The sequence below is a fragment of the Oncorhynchus mykiss genome, chromosome 14 (assembly GCF_057628025.1).
Source record: "Oncorhynchus mykiss isolate SJ-2025 chromosome 14, ASM5762802v1, whole genome shotgun sequence".
In the NCBI taxonomy this organism is placed as follows: domain Eukaryota; kingdom Metazoa; phylum Chordata; class Actinopteri; order Salmoniformes; family Salmonidae; genus Oncorhynchus; species Oncorhynchus mykiss.
Genome location: NC_143035.1, coordinates 24606714 through 24620069, shown reverse-complemented (window position 1 = coordinate 24620069; position 13356 = coordinate 24606714). Strand labels below are relative to the sequence as shown.

Here is a 13356-nt window from a genome sequence, read left to right as displayed (position 1 = left end):
TTGAGCCATGTCACCACAGCACTCCATCGCTGGCAGCTTTTTAGAGAGACAATGGCAAAATAAAATGTCATGTGAAACACAACACAGAAGAAACAGATCAAAGATTAGGTTTGTGGTAACCATAATAATATGCTGCTGGCCACTACTGACCTAACCCAGGGAGTGCGAGAGGATACAAGATTCAGTCATTTAAAAAAAAAAGTCAACTTTCTTCACTGACCAACATAGGAGCTGCAAAGACATGGTGGCATAGGGGCATGGACAATCTGGGACCTCTAGAAGCTTCCAAAGACTAGAACACCATAAAATTATTCATTATTCGGCAACGTATTCAGACCTTTACTTTTTCCACATTTTGACAAGTTACAGCCTTTTCTAAAAATAGTTGGGGGGGGAAATCCTCATCAGTCTACACACAATACCCCATAATGACAAACCACAAACAGGTTTTAAGAAATGTTTGAAAAGTTATTTGAAAAAAAAAAATAATGGAATATTACATTTACATAAGTATTCAGACCCTTTACTCAGTACTTTGTTGAAGCACCTTTGGCAGCGATTACAGCTTGGAGTCTTCTTTGGTATGACGCTAAAAGCTTGGCACTCCTGTATTTGGGGAGTTTCTACCATTCTTCCCTGCAGATCCTCTCAAGCTCTGTCAGGTTGGATGGGGAGCATTGCTGCACAGCTATTTTTCAGTCTCTCCAGAGATGTTCGATTGGGTTCAAGTCCGGCCTCTGGCTGGGCCACTCGAGGACATTCCGAAGCCACTCCTTTGTTGTCTGTGTGCTTAGGGACGTTGTACTGTTGGAAGGTGAATCTTCGCCCCAGTCTGAGGATCTGAGCACTCTGAAGCAGGTTTCCATGAAGGATCTCTCTGTACTTTGCTCCGTTCATCTTTCCCTCGATCCTGACCAGTCTCCCAGTCCATGCCGCTGAAAGAAATCCCCACAGCATGATGCTGCCACCACCATGCTTCACCGTAGAGATGGTGCAAGGTTTCCTCCAGACGTGATGCTTGGCATTCAGGCCAAAGAGTTCAATCTTGGTTTCATCAGACCAGTGAATCTTGTTTCTCATGGTCTGAGAGTCTTTGGGTGCCTTTTGGAAAACTCCTAGCGGGCTGTCATGTGCCTTTTACTGAGGAATGGCTTCCGTCTGGCCACTCTACCATAATGGCCTGATTGTTCTCCCCCGATTGCTTAATTTGGCCGGGCGGACAGCTCCAGGAAGAGTCTTGGTGTTTCCAAACTTCTTCCATTTAAGAATGATGGAGGCCACTGTGTTCTTGGGGACCTTCAATGCTGCAGAAATGTTTTGGTACCCTTCCCCAGATCTGTACCTCGACACAATCCTGTCTGGGAGCTCTACGGACAATTCCTTCAACCTCTTGGCTTGGTTTTTGCTCTGACATGCACTGTCAACTGTGGGACCTTTATATAGACAGGTGTGTGCCCTTCCAAATCATGTCCAATCAATAGAATTTACCACTGGTGGGCTCCAATCAAGATGTAGAAACATCTCAAGAATGATCAATGGAAACAGGATGCGCCTGAGCTCAACTTCCAGTCTAATAGCAAAGGGCCTGAATACTTATGTAAAGAAGGTATTTCTGCTTTTTATTTTGAATAAATTTGCAAACATTTCTAAAAATCTGTTTTCACTTTGTCATTATTGGGTATTGTGTGTAGATTGATGAGCAAAAAAATGTATTTAATCCATTTTAGAATAAGGCTGTAAAGTAACAAAATGTGGAAAAAGTCAAGGGGTCTGAATACTTTTCAAGGCACTGTGTATATAATAATATAATAAGTCCTCCATATGAGCAGTATTGAGCTCAAAGTGGTAATATACAGTCAGACACCTCAGTCCAACTATCCTCAGTTAGTTCTAGAACATCTAAATTATCCTTGAAGCCTTGATTACCTGATAAACCCCTGTGTATATTCAAAAGAAGTACATCTGACATAACATTCATGAAAGGCTTGTTTTCTATGAAGGACATTTTTATTGAAGTGTGAGCGCAGGAGAAAGAGAATAGTCGCAGAGGCATTTAGGCAACGAGGCCCTTGACTAAAGAGAAGTCTCGCATGAATGTGCTTGAGTTGCATGTATTGTCTATTGCGTGCCGGAGGCAGATGGGAGCTCGTTTGTCAGTAGAACACACTTGAAAATCCACTATAAATCATGTCTGCGCTATCTACACAAATGAATTGGACTGTAACAGTGGGCTATCCCCCCACTAAAAAGTGCTCCTGTGCTTTGAGTGTGAGCCCAGTAATGTAGCCAATGCTGAGTTGTTTTGAATAACTTCCAAGAGGAGGAGGGCACAGCTAGGCCTGCTCTTCCCTTGTCTCTTGGTAACATTTTCAGTATAAGGTGTGTGCCGTCCAAAGGGTTCTTCCATTTAGTGGTTCATCGCATGCAAGGATAATGTTTCTTGAGAAAAAAAAGATTAGGGGCATTTGAATCATTACTTAGGTGACTAAAAGCATACTTATAGTCAGTCGGTGGCGCTCTTCCTCCACTTCTCAATGTCGAAGTTGATTAAGGGTGGATCTGATATTTGGTGAGAAAGGCAGAGGACCTTTTGGGAGCAGGTATTGCAAATGACTCTTGGCAGTGCCCTCTCATGTATTGCTCCATCTGAACGCAATTTGGCAGCGGTTCTTGTAAGAGAGGGGGAGAATGGCGTGCTGCAAGCCTCCTTCCTCATACCAGCACGCAAAGGTTCAGGACCTGTCATAAACACACCCTGGAGAGGATGGGAAACAGAGATGTTACCATGGTTCTGTCATGCGGCTCGATTAACCAGGATTTCTGTTAAAAACATACGGTTAAAGTTATATGCTGTGTAGAAATAATGAGACACAATCACTCACGCCAGGTTAACCCAGTATACATGCATGTCTTGGTTTTTGTTGTAGTTTTCTCCCTTACATCACACAGAGGAGGAATTCAGGGAGTGGTAGTTTTCTCCCTTACATCACACAGAGGAGGTATTCAGGGAGTGTGGTAGTTTTCTCCCTTACATCACACCACGGAGGTATTCAGGAAGTGAAAATGAAATTTGTGGACAAATAAATACATTATGTCAACTCTCCATAACACCAACATTACAGAATGATCTGCCATCATTGTAATTGAATATAACGATGATAATTACAATTATTACATATAATCACCTTGAAAGGTTCAATCTGCAATATTTAAAGGAGATGTTCACTTTATTTGAACTAAATCTGTATTTTGGATGAAAATGGGAGGTTATAGAATAGTCCAGACTCTTTTTTTTATTTTTGTTATTTTTTTACATTTCAATTGGTTTTGAGAAACTTACCCCAACCAGCGATAAACTTCCTTATGATCGTTCTGCAGTGCTTAGATAAGACATTAACAAAAGCTAAAAAAACATCAAATAAACTACAAGTTTTATCTCCTGCATCAGGATGCTCAAATTAAGATCCTACATCTGAATGTCACAAAGCCCATATTTACCTGTGGGCCCCAGACACCACCTCCATGTCAGTGTCTTTCCCAGCCAGCAGAGGGACCCATCTTATCTAATCTACCTTGGCTGTCCCTGAGTATCCCTCTATATACAGGCTAGAGAGCATGATGTGGACCTTACAAACAGGCATTTACTCAAACACTATGGGGTTTCTATATAGTTTTCCAAACCCGGTCCTAGAGAGCCTATGTGTCTGGGCAGTTTTGAATCTCTTCACAAGTATATTTCTAACTAATTGCACATAAGTCCCACACCCACAAATGAAATGGCAGAGGAGAAGATACATTCTGAAAAGGGACAAAAGTATGCTTTTGTTGATGGTCTGGAAGAATATGTGAAATTGATGGGGACATTGGATTTATTTCCAATTAGTTCTTTCACCACTTCTGCCAATTCTTTAAAAATTTGAACCACAAGTTGGTACGCCGATTTGGGATGAATTCATTAAAGGTAGATTTTCTCCTTGAGTGCCATGAATGACTTTCCTTTGCAAAGAAATGCTTTTATACATCTGTGACATCAATCTTGCTTTACTCTATGCATACACACGCTGAAGCTTTTATTGCATATCACTTACTTTGCATCACTTATTGTCTTGCTGTACACTGTTTAGTTTTCTTGCCACTTATAGCTACTTACTTTCTATGATTCATCCCAGTTTGGTTATCTAAACACGCTGGAGCCCAGGGAGTCCTGGTTGACATTGTATTGATAACCAGGGTGACTTCCTCTTTTGTGGACCTCTGGCACGTGAACAAACTCTCAATTTGACCCATTTTCCATCTTATTCTCTCTTACCTTCTCTTTACCCTCCTTCTGTGGCTAAAGCAGGGAAGACTCATTACAAAAACCTTTTCAAATTCTCTTCAAGACTAAGTCAAACTTGAAGTCTTAAGTCAGCTGGGGTTATTCCTGTAAGGAAGGAGTTGTTGAGATCAGCAGTCAACTTTTTGCAAGGATCATATGTCATGATATCGTCATAAAAAATGCAAAAGTAGCACGAACAATCAATTGTCTGTACACAAAAGCAGTCTTTTAAGATGTTGTGAAAAATGAAAATGAGGTCCCCTTCTAATCCAGGTGCAGGGTCCATGCAGTTGCACAGCAGGGAAAGGTCCTATATGTACTTCAGGCTGCTAGTGTTTTCACTAATATATCTTTAACTGCAGGGACAGTAGTAAGTAACAGTCTTTTTATATGGATTTCTTGAGTATAAATTCATTACCTCAGAAAACGTTATTAAGATAAGAATTATATTTACATCCCTGATTTATCAACCTCCCAACAACATCTACTATCATCATATTGGAATGGGAAAAGTCAAGGATGCCACATATGCAAATTGCAAAGTAGTATACTCAGTGACCACTAGGTGGTAGGACATATACATGCAAAAGGTCTGCCAATGACATCATTGATCCAGGTATGATAGGATTACACACTCATAACATATGCTTGTCATATGCTTGTCATCAATTGCCCTATACATTTTCTAGGCATATGACCTCACGTTATATTCAGTGGGTTCGTGCTGATATTTATAATCACTGCAAACTGTTGCAATCATCAAACTGTTATCAAGATGAGGAAGCTATTTAGAATGGAAATAATAACACTGCAAATATCTGAAATTATAGCATCAGATTCAATGCCAATGACCCTATTATGGTTCTGTTAAACGGTTGAAATTCAAAATAAATCTAAAAATCCCTGCTTATTCAACATTATGCTCTACATTGTGCCCATAAAATATATTATTAATCAAGGCCTAACTATATAATAAATGACATAGGCCTACGCATAAACCGCGCATAACTCGATAGCTTTTCTGCGCAAGTAGACATTCACAAATACCAGTTATGCCTTTTGTGTGTTTTAATTGGTAGCCTATTGTATTGATTTACTTGTTTTATATATAAAGCGTTTATCCACTATCTTCTTTTACATTGACTCATATTTGTGTTGATTGAAATTTGGTGATATCAGTAGGCCAAGACCTGAGGCACCATTAACACTAGATACAGGTAAATCATCAGCTGATCTTTTGTGTGTATATATATATATATATATATATATATATATATATATATATATATATATATATATATATATATATATATATTGTATATTTAATTTTATATATATATATATATATACAAAAGATCAGCTGATGCATTACCTGTATCTAGTGTTAATGGTGCCTCAGGTCTTGGCCTACTGATATCACCAACTTTCAATCAACACAAATATGAGTCAATGTAAAAGAAGATAGTGGATAAACGCTAGTGGACGATAGTGGATAAAGTGACATGGTTAGAAGCCTATATTATGGGAACTGCTGAAGCGTTCGAATATTCACGCTTGCATTGTGCGCTGAATGAATGTTGTTGATGTTTATTCATGTCTTACTAACATCACGATAAAAAAGTATATGATGTACACCAATAACAATAACAACTATACAAATAAAAATAATACTATGACATGTATTATTATTATTAGTGGTAGCCCTTGGCGTAGACTATAAAGGAGGCTACACCTGGTATTATCAGATAACACAACACAATCTGACCAATTGGGACGCAGGCTATTACATGAATGATATGCCTACACTATGATCCTACAAAACCTACAGAGAGGCCTAAAGCTACAAGACAAACACATATTGCTCGACTTAATTTAGTATTTATTTATATCCTAAACCAAATGCACGATACCATGGTGATAATATAACATCTGAAATAATAGGCTAAAGATTAGCCTATATGTTGCCTACTGTTGAGGTATCATTGCGAGAGGAAACACACAAGCATGGCTCCTGAATGACATTTTAGTCATTTAGCAGACGCTCTTATCCAGAATGACTTACAGGAGCATTTAGGGTTAAGTGCCTTGCTCAAGAGCACATGGAAAGATTTTTCACCTAGTTGACTCGAGGATTCGAACCAACGACCTTTCATTTACTGGCCCAACGCTCCCGCTAGGTTACCTACAGCTAAATTAAACAAGATCAATGATAAATCTTGGACGAATTTATTAAGACCTCAATTCGATCAATTGCCAATGAGAAAATAATTATTCCTCCTACCTCAATGTGCTGCCTGCGGGCCCACAGATCATGTCACCGACACCCGAGGTCTGTGTTAATTTATAGGCCTGCATGTGGCAAACCATGAAAAACATAATGTGCATGCATTGAAATTAAATGGGGTTTAGGCATTTGCTTTATAACATACAGAAGGAGAAGCATAAAGCCTACATCATTATTTCAGGGGAAGATGCTCCTCAGAAAGAACTCCAGACATTACGCAAATAGTCCCTACCATATAACTATTCTTTGTTTTACATTTATGATGAGTTATCAACCTTAATTGAATACATTTGACACCGAGTGAATCTTACCTGTGGTTCAGGTGGTTGGTATTTACAGTATAGATTCATGGCCAAGGTCGTCGTCAATAACGGCATCTATTGAGCAAACGGTAGGCCTATGTATGGATAGGGAGAAGGCGCACAACAACAGCCACCCAGGTAGACTGACAGCTGTATTACTATCAACCTCGAAGTTCTTATTATTCTGAGTGACATTGGCTACAGTTGTGTATGCGTATATATTGGTGTCCGTTGGCTAAAGACAAACATATGCTAGCTAGGCTACTCTCATTCCAATGGGTCATTTTATTTTCATGGTTTGATATACAACAGCCCTTTTGACCGGTGAGGGGTTAACCTTTAAAAAACATATTTATTGCCAGACAGGACGTGAGTGTGTCGTAATTTACAGTGGCCAATCATCACGCGATTTTTCTCTCCTCTCGTCCAATAGGAAATGGAGAGGGATCGCTGTCTGTCACAGGTGAGGTTGGATAGTGGATCTGTGTGAAAAAGGCAGGAAAAGAGAGAAAGCTTAGGCTAATGCGAGAGCTGACGGAGGAGAAGCATCGAGCCTCGGGATATAGGCTGAACGCAGTATTTCCATCGCTTTTTCAGTGGAAATGCAATGAGATACCAAATCTGGGAGGTACAAAAAAGCAGTAATAGCGCTTCAAGGGGAATACAATGCGGATGATTTGACGTTGGTCCATATCTACGATTTTTACAAGACAGAAACTTGCTCTTTGAAATGGCCGTTCGTAGCAACTCCTTGATGCCTTTCTCTATCCAAGCCATTTTGAACAAAAAAGAGGACAGTCGACACTTGCCAGATTTGGACATCTGCTTCTCGAAGACTGCGTGTTGGAAAATATTTGGAGAAATGGATACTGGTTCGGAGGACTTTCCCGCGGCGTGTAGAAGTGACGAGGGAGCTTGCATGGCCAGCGACCAGAAAAGTTACGACTCGGATTCAGGTCTCAGTGATGACAATGACAGCAAGAGGCTGGCCGTTTGCAAGTCCGAGAAAAACAGGGATCCTGCTTCAGACGTACTGGAAGAAAGTTTGCAGGACGAAACGGACCATGAATCCACTGCTGTCGATAACGCAAAAGGTCTTAGTGACTGTGAACCTAATATTTCGGGTAAGTTACACATTTTTTATTGGGACATATCGGGTAAAAGTCTGTAAACACATCAATTGAAACCATAATTTAAAGTAATATTCTAAAAATACTTTATGGAGAACATCCCAGTCTAATCCCTTCAAATCATTTTACCAATGTGGTGTAAACATTAGGCTATTTTACTCGCAGGAGGCACCGCCTTTGCGCATGAGGCAGCGGGATGTTATGTCATGGCATACACACGTTTTTAGGCCTAATTTCAATTTATATATTCCATTAACATGTGTATATGGCCATGATGATTTATGAAATTGTGAGGTTAGTTTTTAGACAGCATTGGATGCATTTTAAGAGCTAGGGCCTATTTGACTATTCCATCTTGTGTGGTCTAAGAAAAGCGATTATTTTTATTGTTCATAGTACATAAAATGCACAATTTATTCTTTCAGATTCCAACAACCTAGACGAGGCCAGTTGTGATAAAAGTTCGGATCAGCCCAAACAGAGGAAAAAACGTTCAAGGGCTGCGTTCTCCCACGCGCAAGTGTTCGAGCTCGAGCGTAGGTTCAATCACCAAAGATACCTATCCGGACCAGAGAGAGCAGACCTGGCGGCCTCCCTGAAGCTGACAGAGACGCAGGTCAAAATATGGTTCCAGAACCGCAGATATAAAACAAAACGCCGTCAAATGGCTGCCGACTTGATGGCATCGGCCCCTGCAGCAAAGAAAGTGGCTGTGAAAGTGTTGGTTCGGGACGACCAGAGACAGTACAACCCCGGAGAACTACTGCGGCCTCCGCTCCTCGCTCTCCAGCCGTCGTATTACTACCCCTACGCCTATTGCCTCCCGGCATGGACACTCTCTACTTGTGCTGGGAATCAATGAGAATTGAATAGCCTACTTTGTATTTATTTTCCTCCATCAGGAAATCGAGGCATTTTCTTTATTGACTTTTTATGAAGAAATCAGGAGAGATTAAATGAACTCAGAACTACTTATGTGAGTTATGTCAATCATTTGAACTGCCTCATGGTGTCTAGACTGAACATGTCACTTTTCTTGGTATAGTGATGACACTAGGCCATTGTTTCAGATTGTATGGAGTGTAAACCTTCCAGAGGGGGCCTACAACATCTATGTTCCTATGTATACTACGAGCCTTGGAGATATCAGACCCCCAAGCAACATTTCGAATATCTCCCTTACTGCTTTTCTTTTCATGCTGCGGTTGTAGGGTAACGGTAAGATTTTCAGCACTTTTCGAAACATAGAGATAGAGTGTGGACATATATCTGACTGAAATATGGATTTGAAGGTTTCTTTTGTACTTATGACCTTAACGTGAACTGTGGCAGAGACAGTAACAATTGAACTCTTGTTAAAAATGTACCTATTTTCTAATTGTTCTAAATCTGATTGTTTATTAAGAGAGAAATCAAACATTAAAAACATATCAGGCATATTATATTTTGAAGCAAGTCGTGTTTGATTCGAGCCTTAATATGTATGTCCTTTTTTCCTTAGACTTTCCCTTACGAAAAAAGATTGCAGTTGTAGTGCAGTATTATTGCATGCTGCAACTAATGCATCCAAAATACCACAGTCAGCTGCTGACTGCAGTTACTGACTGCACTTTTACTGCAATTTCAAAACAGCAATCTTTTTTGTAAGGACTGAATTTCAGTTAATATGACAGGGGTTTTATTGACCATGATCAGTGGGCCTAAATTAATTATAATTGTGTCATTAACCATTCTTGTTGTCATAATGATAACAACATTATAATAATAACTTAATTAACGTAATAATAATAATAAGCTATGAAATACCCATGATGCATTGATGAACGAAATTGCATCGCAACAACAAATGTAGGGTTTTATTTTCTTGACCTAAATTACTAAATTGGTGGTCATATATTACATCATATACAACGTTTATGTGCACAGATACCATGTAGTACCTGTATCCGGTAGCATACATTTTCTTTGTTTGTGTAGCCTAATTTAAGTAGTAACTACTTTCTAACATGGTTTTGGTCAGTTTACTTTCATCATCCTCATAGCTCCAGGCAGGCCCACCATATTCTGCAGCTACAGTATATACCATATAAGCCTACAGTTGAGGAATTAAACTCAAACCAGTTATATAATAACTGTTTGGGGATTATTTATTTAGCCTACCAATGTATTTCAAAATATTTAAAAGAAAAATCATGAATTGAGCATTGTCCTTTTTTTAAATTCCAGTTGCTCATCATGAATTACTGTACTCTTTATCAGCAGGTTAAAACTAACATGTCTCACTGCGGTCTAATTAGAATGGGAGAGAAATATTCTGCACACCAAAACTGCAGGGTTCAAGAGCATGTGACGGTTTTAATCCCACACTATTTTAATTTACATAATTACATTTCACATTTTGGTAATTTATCTGAAGCTCTTATCCAAAGCGACTTACAGTAAGTAGTGTATTCATCTTAATATAGGTGAGAAAACCACATCAAAGTCGCAGTAAGTACATTTTTCCATAATAAAAAAGTTATCAGCAAAGTCAGTGCTAGTAGGAAAAGACATGTGCAATTATTGAAGATACTCTTTGAAGAGGTAGGGTTTCATACGTTAATTTAATCTTATTCCTGAGAAACGGAATAATTGATTGAATGAACTTGTTAGTTCAATGACAGAAAGTTGAATTGTGCTGATTCATATAATTTAATTTGGCTGAACAAAGTTAATAGATATACAAATAAAGAACCATAAAACTAACAAGTAAATGATTATTCTTATAATTATTTTGTATTATTATTAAAAGTAAAGGTAGCCAAGTAGTCGTTTCTATTCTGTATGTGATGACTGCATCATAATCATAGCCTATAAATCTTATAGGCTATCCTAGTTTAAACCACACACACCTCAGTGCTACCACCCTTACTGCACAACTTCCTGACAGGTTGGCCATACACTAATCCTCATTTGCCTCCTCACTAATACACCTGCCAGACAATGATTTATGGGTCCCCGATTCCTGAACTATGTAAACTGACAGGAACCTTCGAGGTGTGTCAACATGAAGATATCTATATCCATGAGTGTTTGGGTGTTAAGGAGGTAAAGGGAGAGAAAAACGTAAGCCTATGGACTGACTTTTATAACCACAACTAATTTCAAACTCGATACTATTTCGGGTAGATAGGTTACTTTTTCCGTGCGGCAAGAAATAAACAGCAAACGATAGGCTAATTTTTAATCAATCAGAGGAACTTTTATAGTATTTTTCAACATATCATCTCACTGACAAAACCAACAGAAATGGTCCCATTTTCCATTTTAGTCATTTAGCAGACGTTCTTATACAGAGCGACTTACAAGAGCAATTAGGGTAAAAATAAATAAATATTTTATTGTTACACCACTCACGAAAAAATATTGCAGTATAACTGCAGCATACTGTAGTATAACTGAAGTTAGAGTGTAGTACAACTGCAGTATGCTGCAAATACTGCAGTAATTTTCCATTGTGACTGCAGTTACAGTGCAGTATAACTGCAGTTCAACTACATACAGTACGCTGCAATTATTCTGCAATAACTGTGTCCAAAATTCCACAGTCGACTGCAGTTTAAAAAGTGCTATCTGTATTTGTAAGGGACACATCGGATAGGTGCAGTGAAATGTGTTGTTTTACAGGGTCACCCATTGTAGTACCCGGACCCTGGAGCAAATTAGGGTTAAGTGCCTTGCGCAAGGGCATATCGATAGATTTTTAACAATCTAGTCAGCTCAGGGATTCAAACCAGAGACCTTTCCGTTACTAGATCGACGCTCTTAACTGCTAGGCTATCTACCTGACACCCTGGTTCCAAGCACAAAGGGCATTTCAATCTTCGTATTCGTATTCTGGATAATTCTTGCACAAACTATTATCGAGTACTTTGCGGGCTATAGCCTATATCTGATACCACGCCCGGCTATACAGCCAACACAATCGTATAGCCCAAAGGACAACTCCAATGATTCTGTTAATTGCTTGTTTCTCTACGAACACCGTTTGTCTTAAAAAGAGAATTGCTAAAAATTAAATACAAATCGGCGTTGTTGGAAGGGCTGTTATTCTACATGACATATCCCAAATCCCATTGACATGGCATTCCGTCTCATGCCTGCATACGAAGACATCTCATTAAGAGTGAAATATTTTGTCAGTTGAAATTCTTCTTTTCAACTTTTGATTGGTGAAATGCAAACACCCACATAGGTATGCATTAACTCCATTTCATTGTCTACCCATTCGACTTGTTTTTATACATGAGAGCGTTTGCATGACATTTGGAGGGAATGCGTGTAGGCCTATGCGCAAAGCATGAAGATGGTTAAAAGTATGTTTTGAAATGTCAATCATGAGTTCCGATTTTTTGTCATGTACTAAGCCTGTTCCATGGTAGGTCAAATGTAGAACACATGCCATGTAGCACGTTGGTAGGCCACATCCGTAGGCCTATATAAGTCCGTGGCAACGCATGCAGTTTGTTTAATGAAAATAATCGTACAGCATATCTCCTACAGCACAAATTATTTTTAACAGCTAGATTGAAATAATTGAAAACGTAGTCTGCGTCGTGATTTTACATATTTTGTGAGTGGAATCGTTTCCCGTTACTTTATGCGAAACACATCTCCTTAACCAAGGCTGTATGCCCATCTGTGCCAAGCTGGCTTGCAACGCAGGGGTGGGCGCCGCTGGCTGAGGTGAGCCCAGCAGAGCCGAGATGCAACACACAGCAAAGGAAAGGGTGAAATTAATGATTTACATGGAAGAGACAATACCTTTTTAGGACATGTGTAAATCGTGCATCATTGTTTTGTTACGCATATATCTTATCAAATGGATTACGCGAATGAACCATGGCTTGCTCATGAATCAGACAAGCTCTAACAAATGAAATATTCTTCGCTTATTTTCAAATAACAAAGAAATTAAACTGAACTGGTTTCAGGAGCTAGGCTATAGGGCTATCTATGTGGCGTGCAGGCCCATCACTTCGTGTTATCGTTTGTCACTTTTGAAATCGCAAGATCGCAATAGGCCCATGTGGAATTGTCTTTAAGACACTAATACATGCCAATCTAATAAATCTCAAAAGAATTACTAGAATTGAAAATGATCTGATCAACCAACAGTAGAGGCCTTTGGTTCCAAAACAACTACAAAAAAATATGTCATCCAACAGACGGCTCCGCATTCCAATCAAGGCCTAGTCGTTTTGACAAATTGTTTGGCATTTTTCTTCCTATTTTATTTAGACATCATATGTATCACTTTGAATGATACAGACCTAGGCCAAT

At 39.2% G+C, this 13356-nt stretch overlaps 1 protein-coding gene across 1 annotated transcript; it reads left to right on the top strand.

The window, feature by feature from the left end:
* The first annotated feature begins 7296 nt into the window (after window positions 1-7296).
* On the top strand, window positions 7297-9476 carry nkx3-2 (NK3 homeobox 2). Its single transcript, XM_021561558.3, has 2 exons — window positions 7297-8028; window positions 8460-9476. The coding sequence occupies exons 1-2, from the start codon at window positions 7635-7637 to the stop codon at window positions 8894-8896; spliced, it is 831 nt and encodes a 276-aa protein (XP_021417233.1). The 5' UTR covers window positions 7297-7634; the 3' UTR covers window positions 8897-9476.
* The last annotated feature ends 3880 nt before the right edge of the window (window positions 9477-13356 follow it).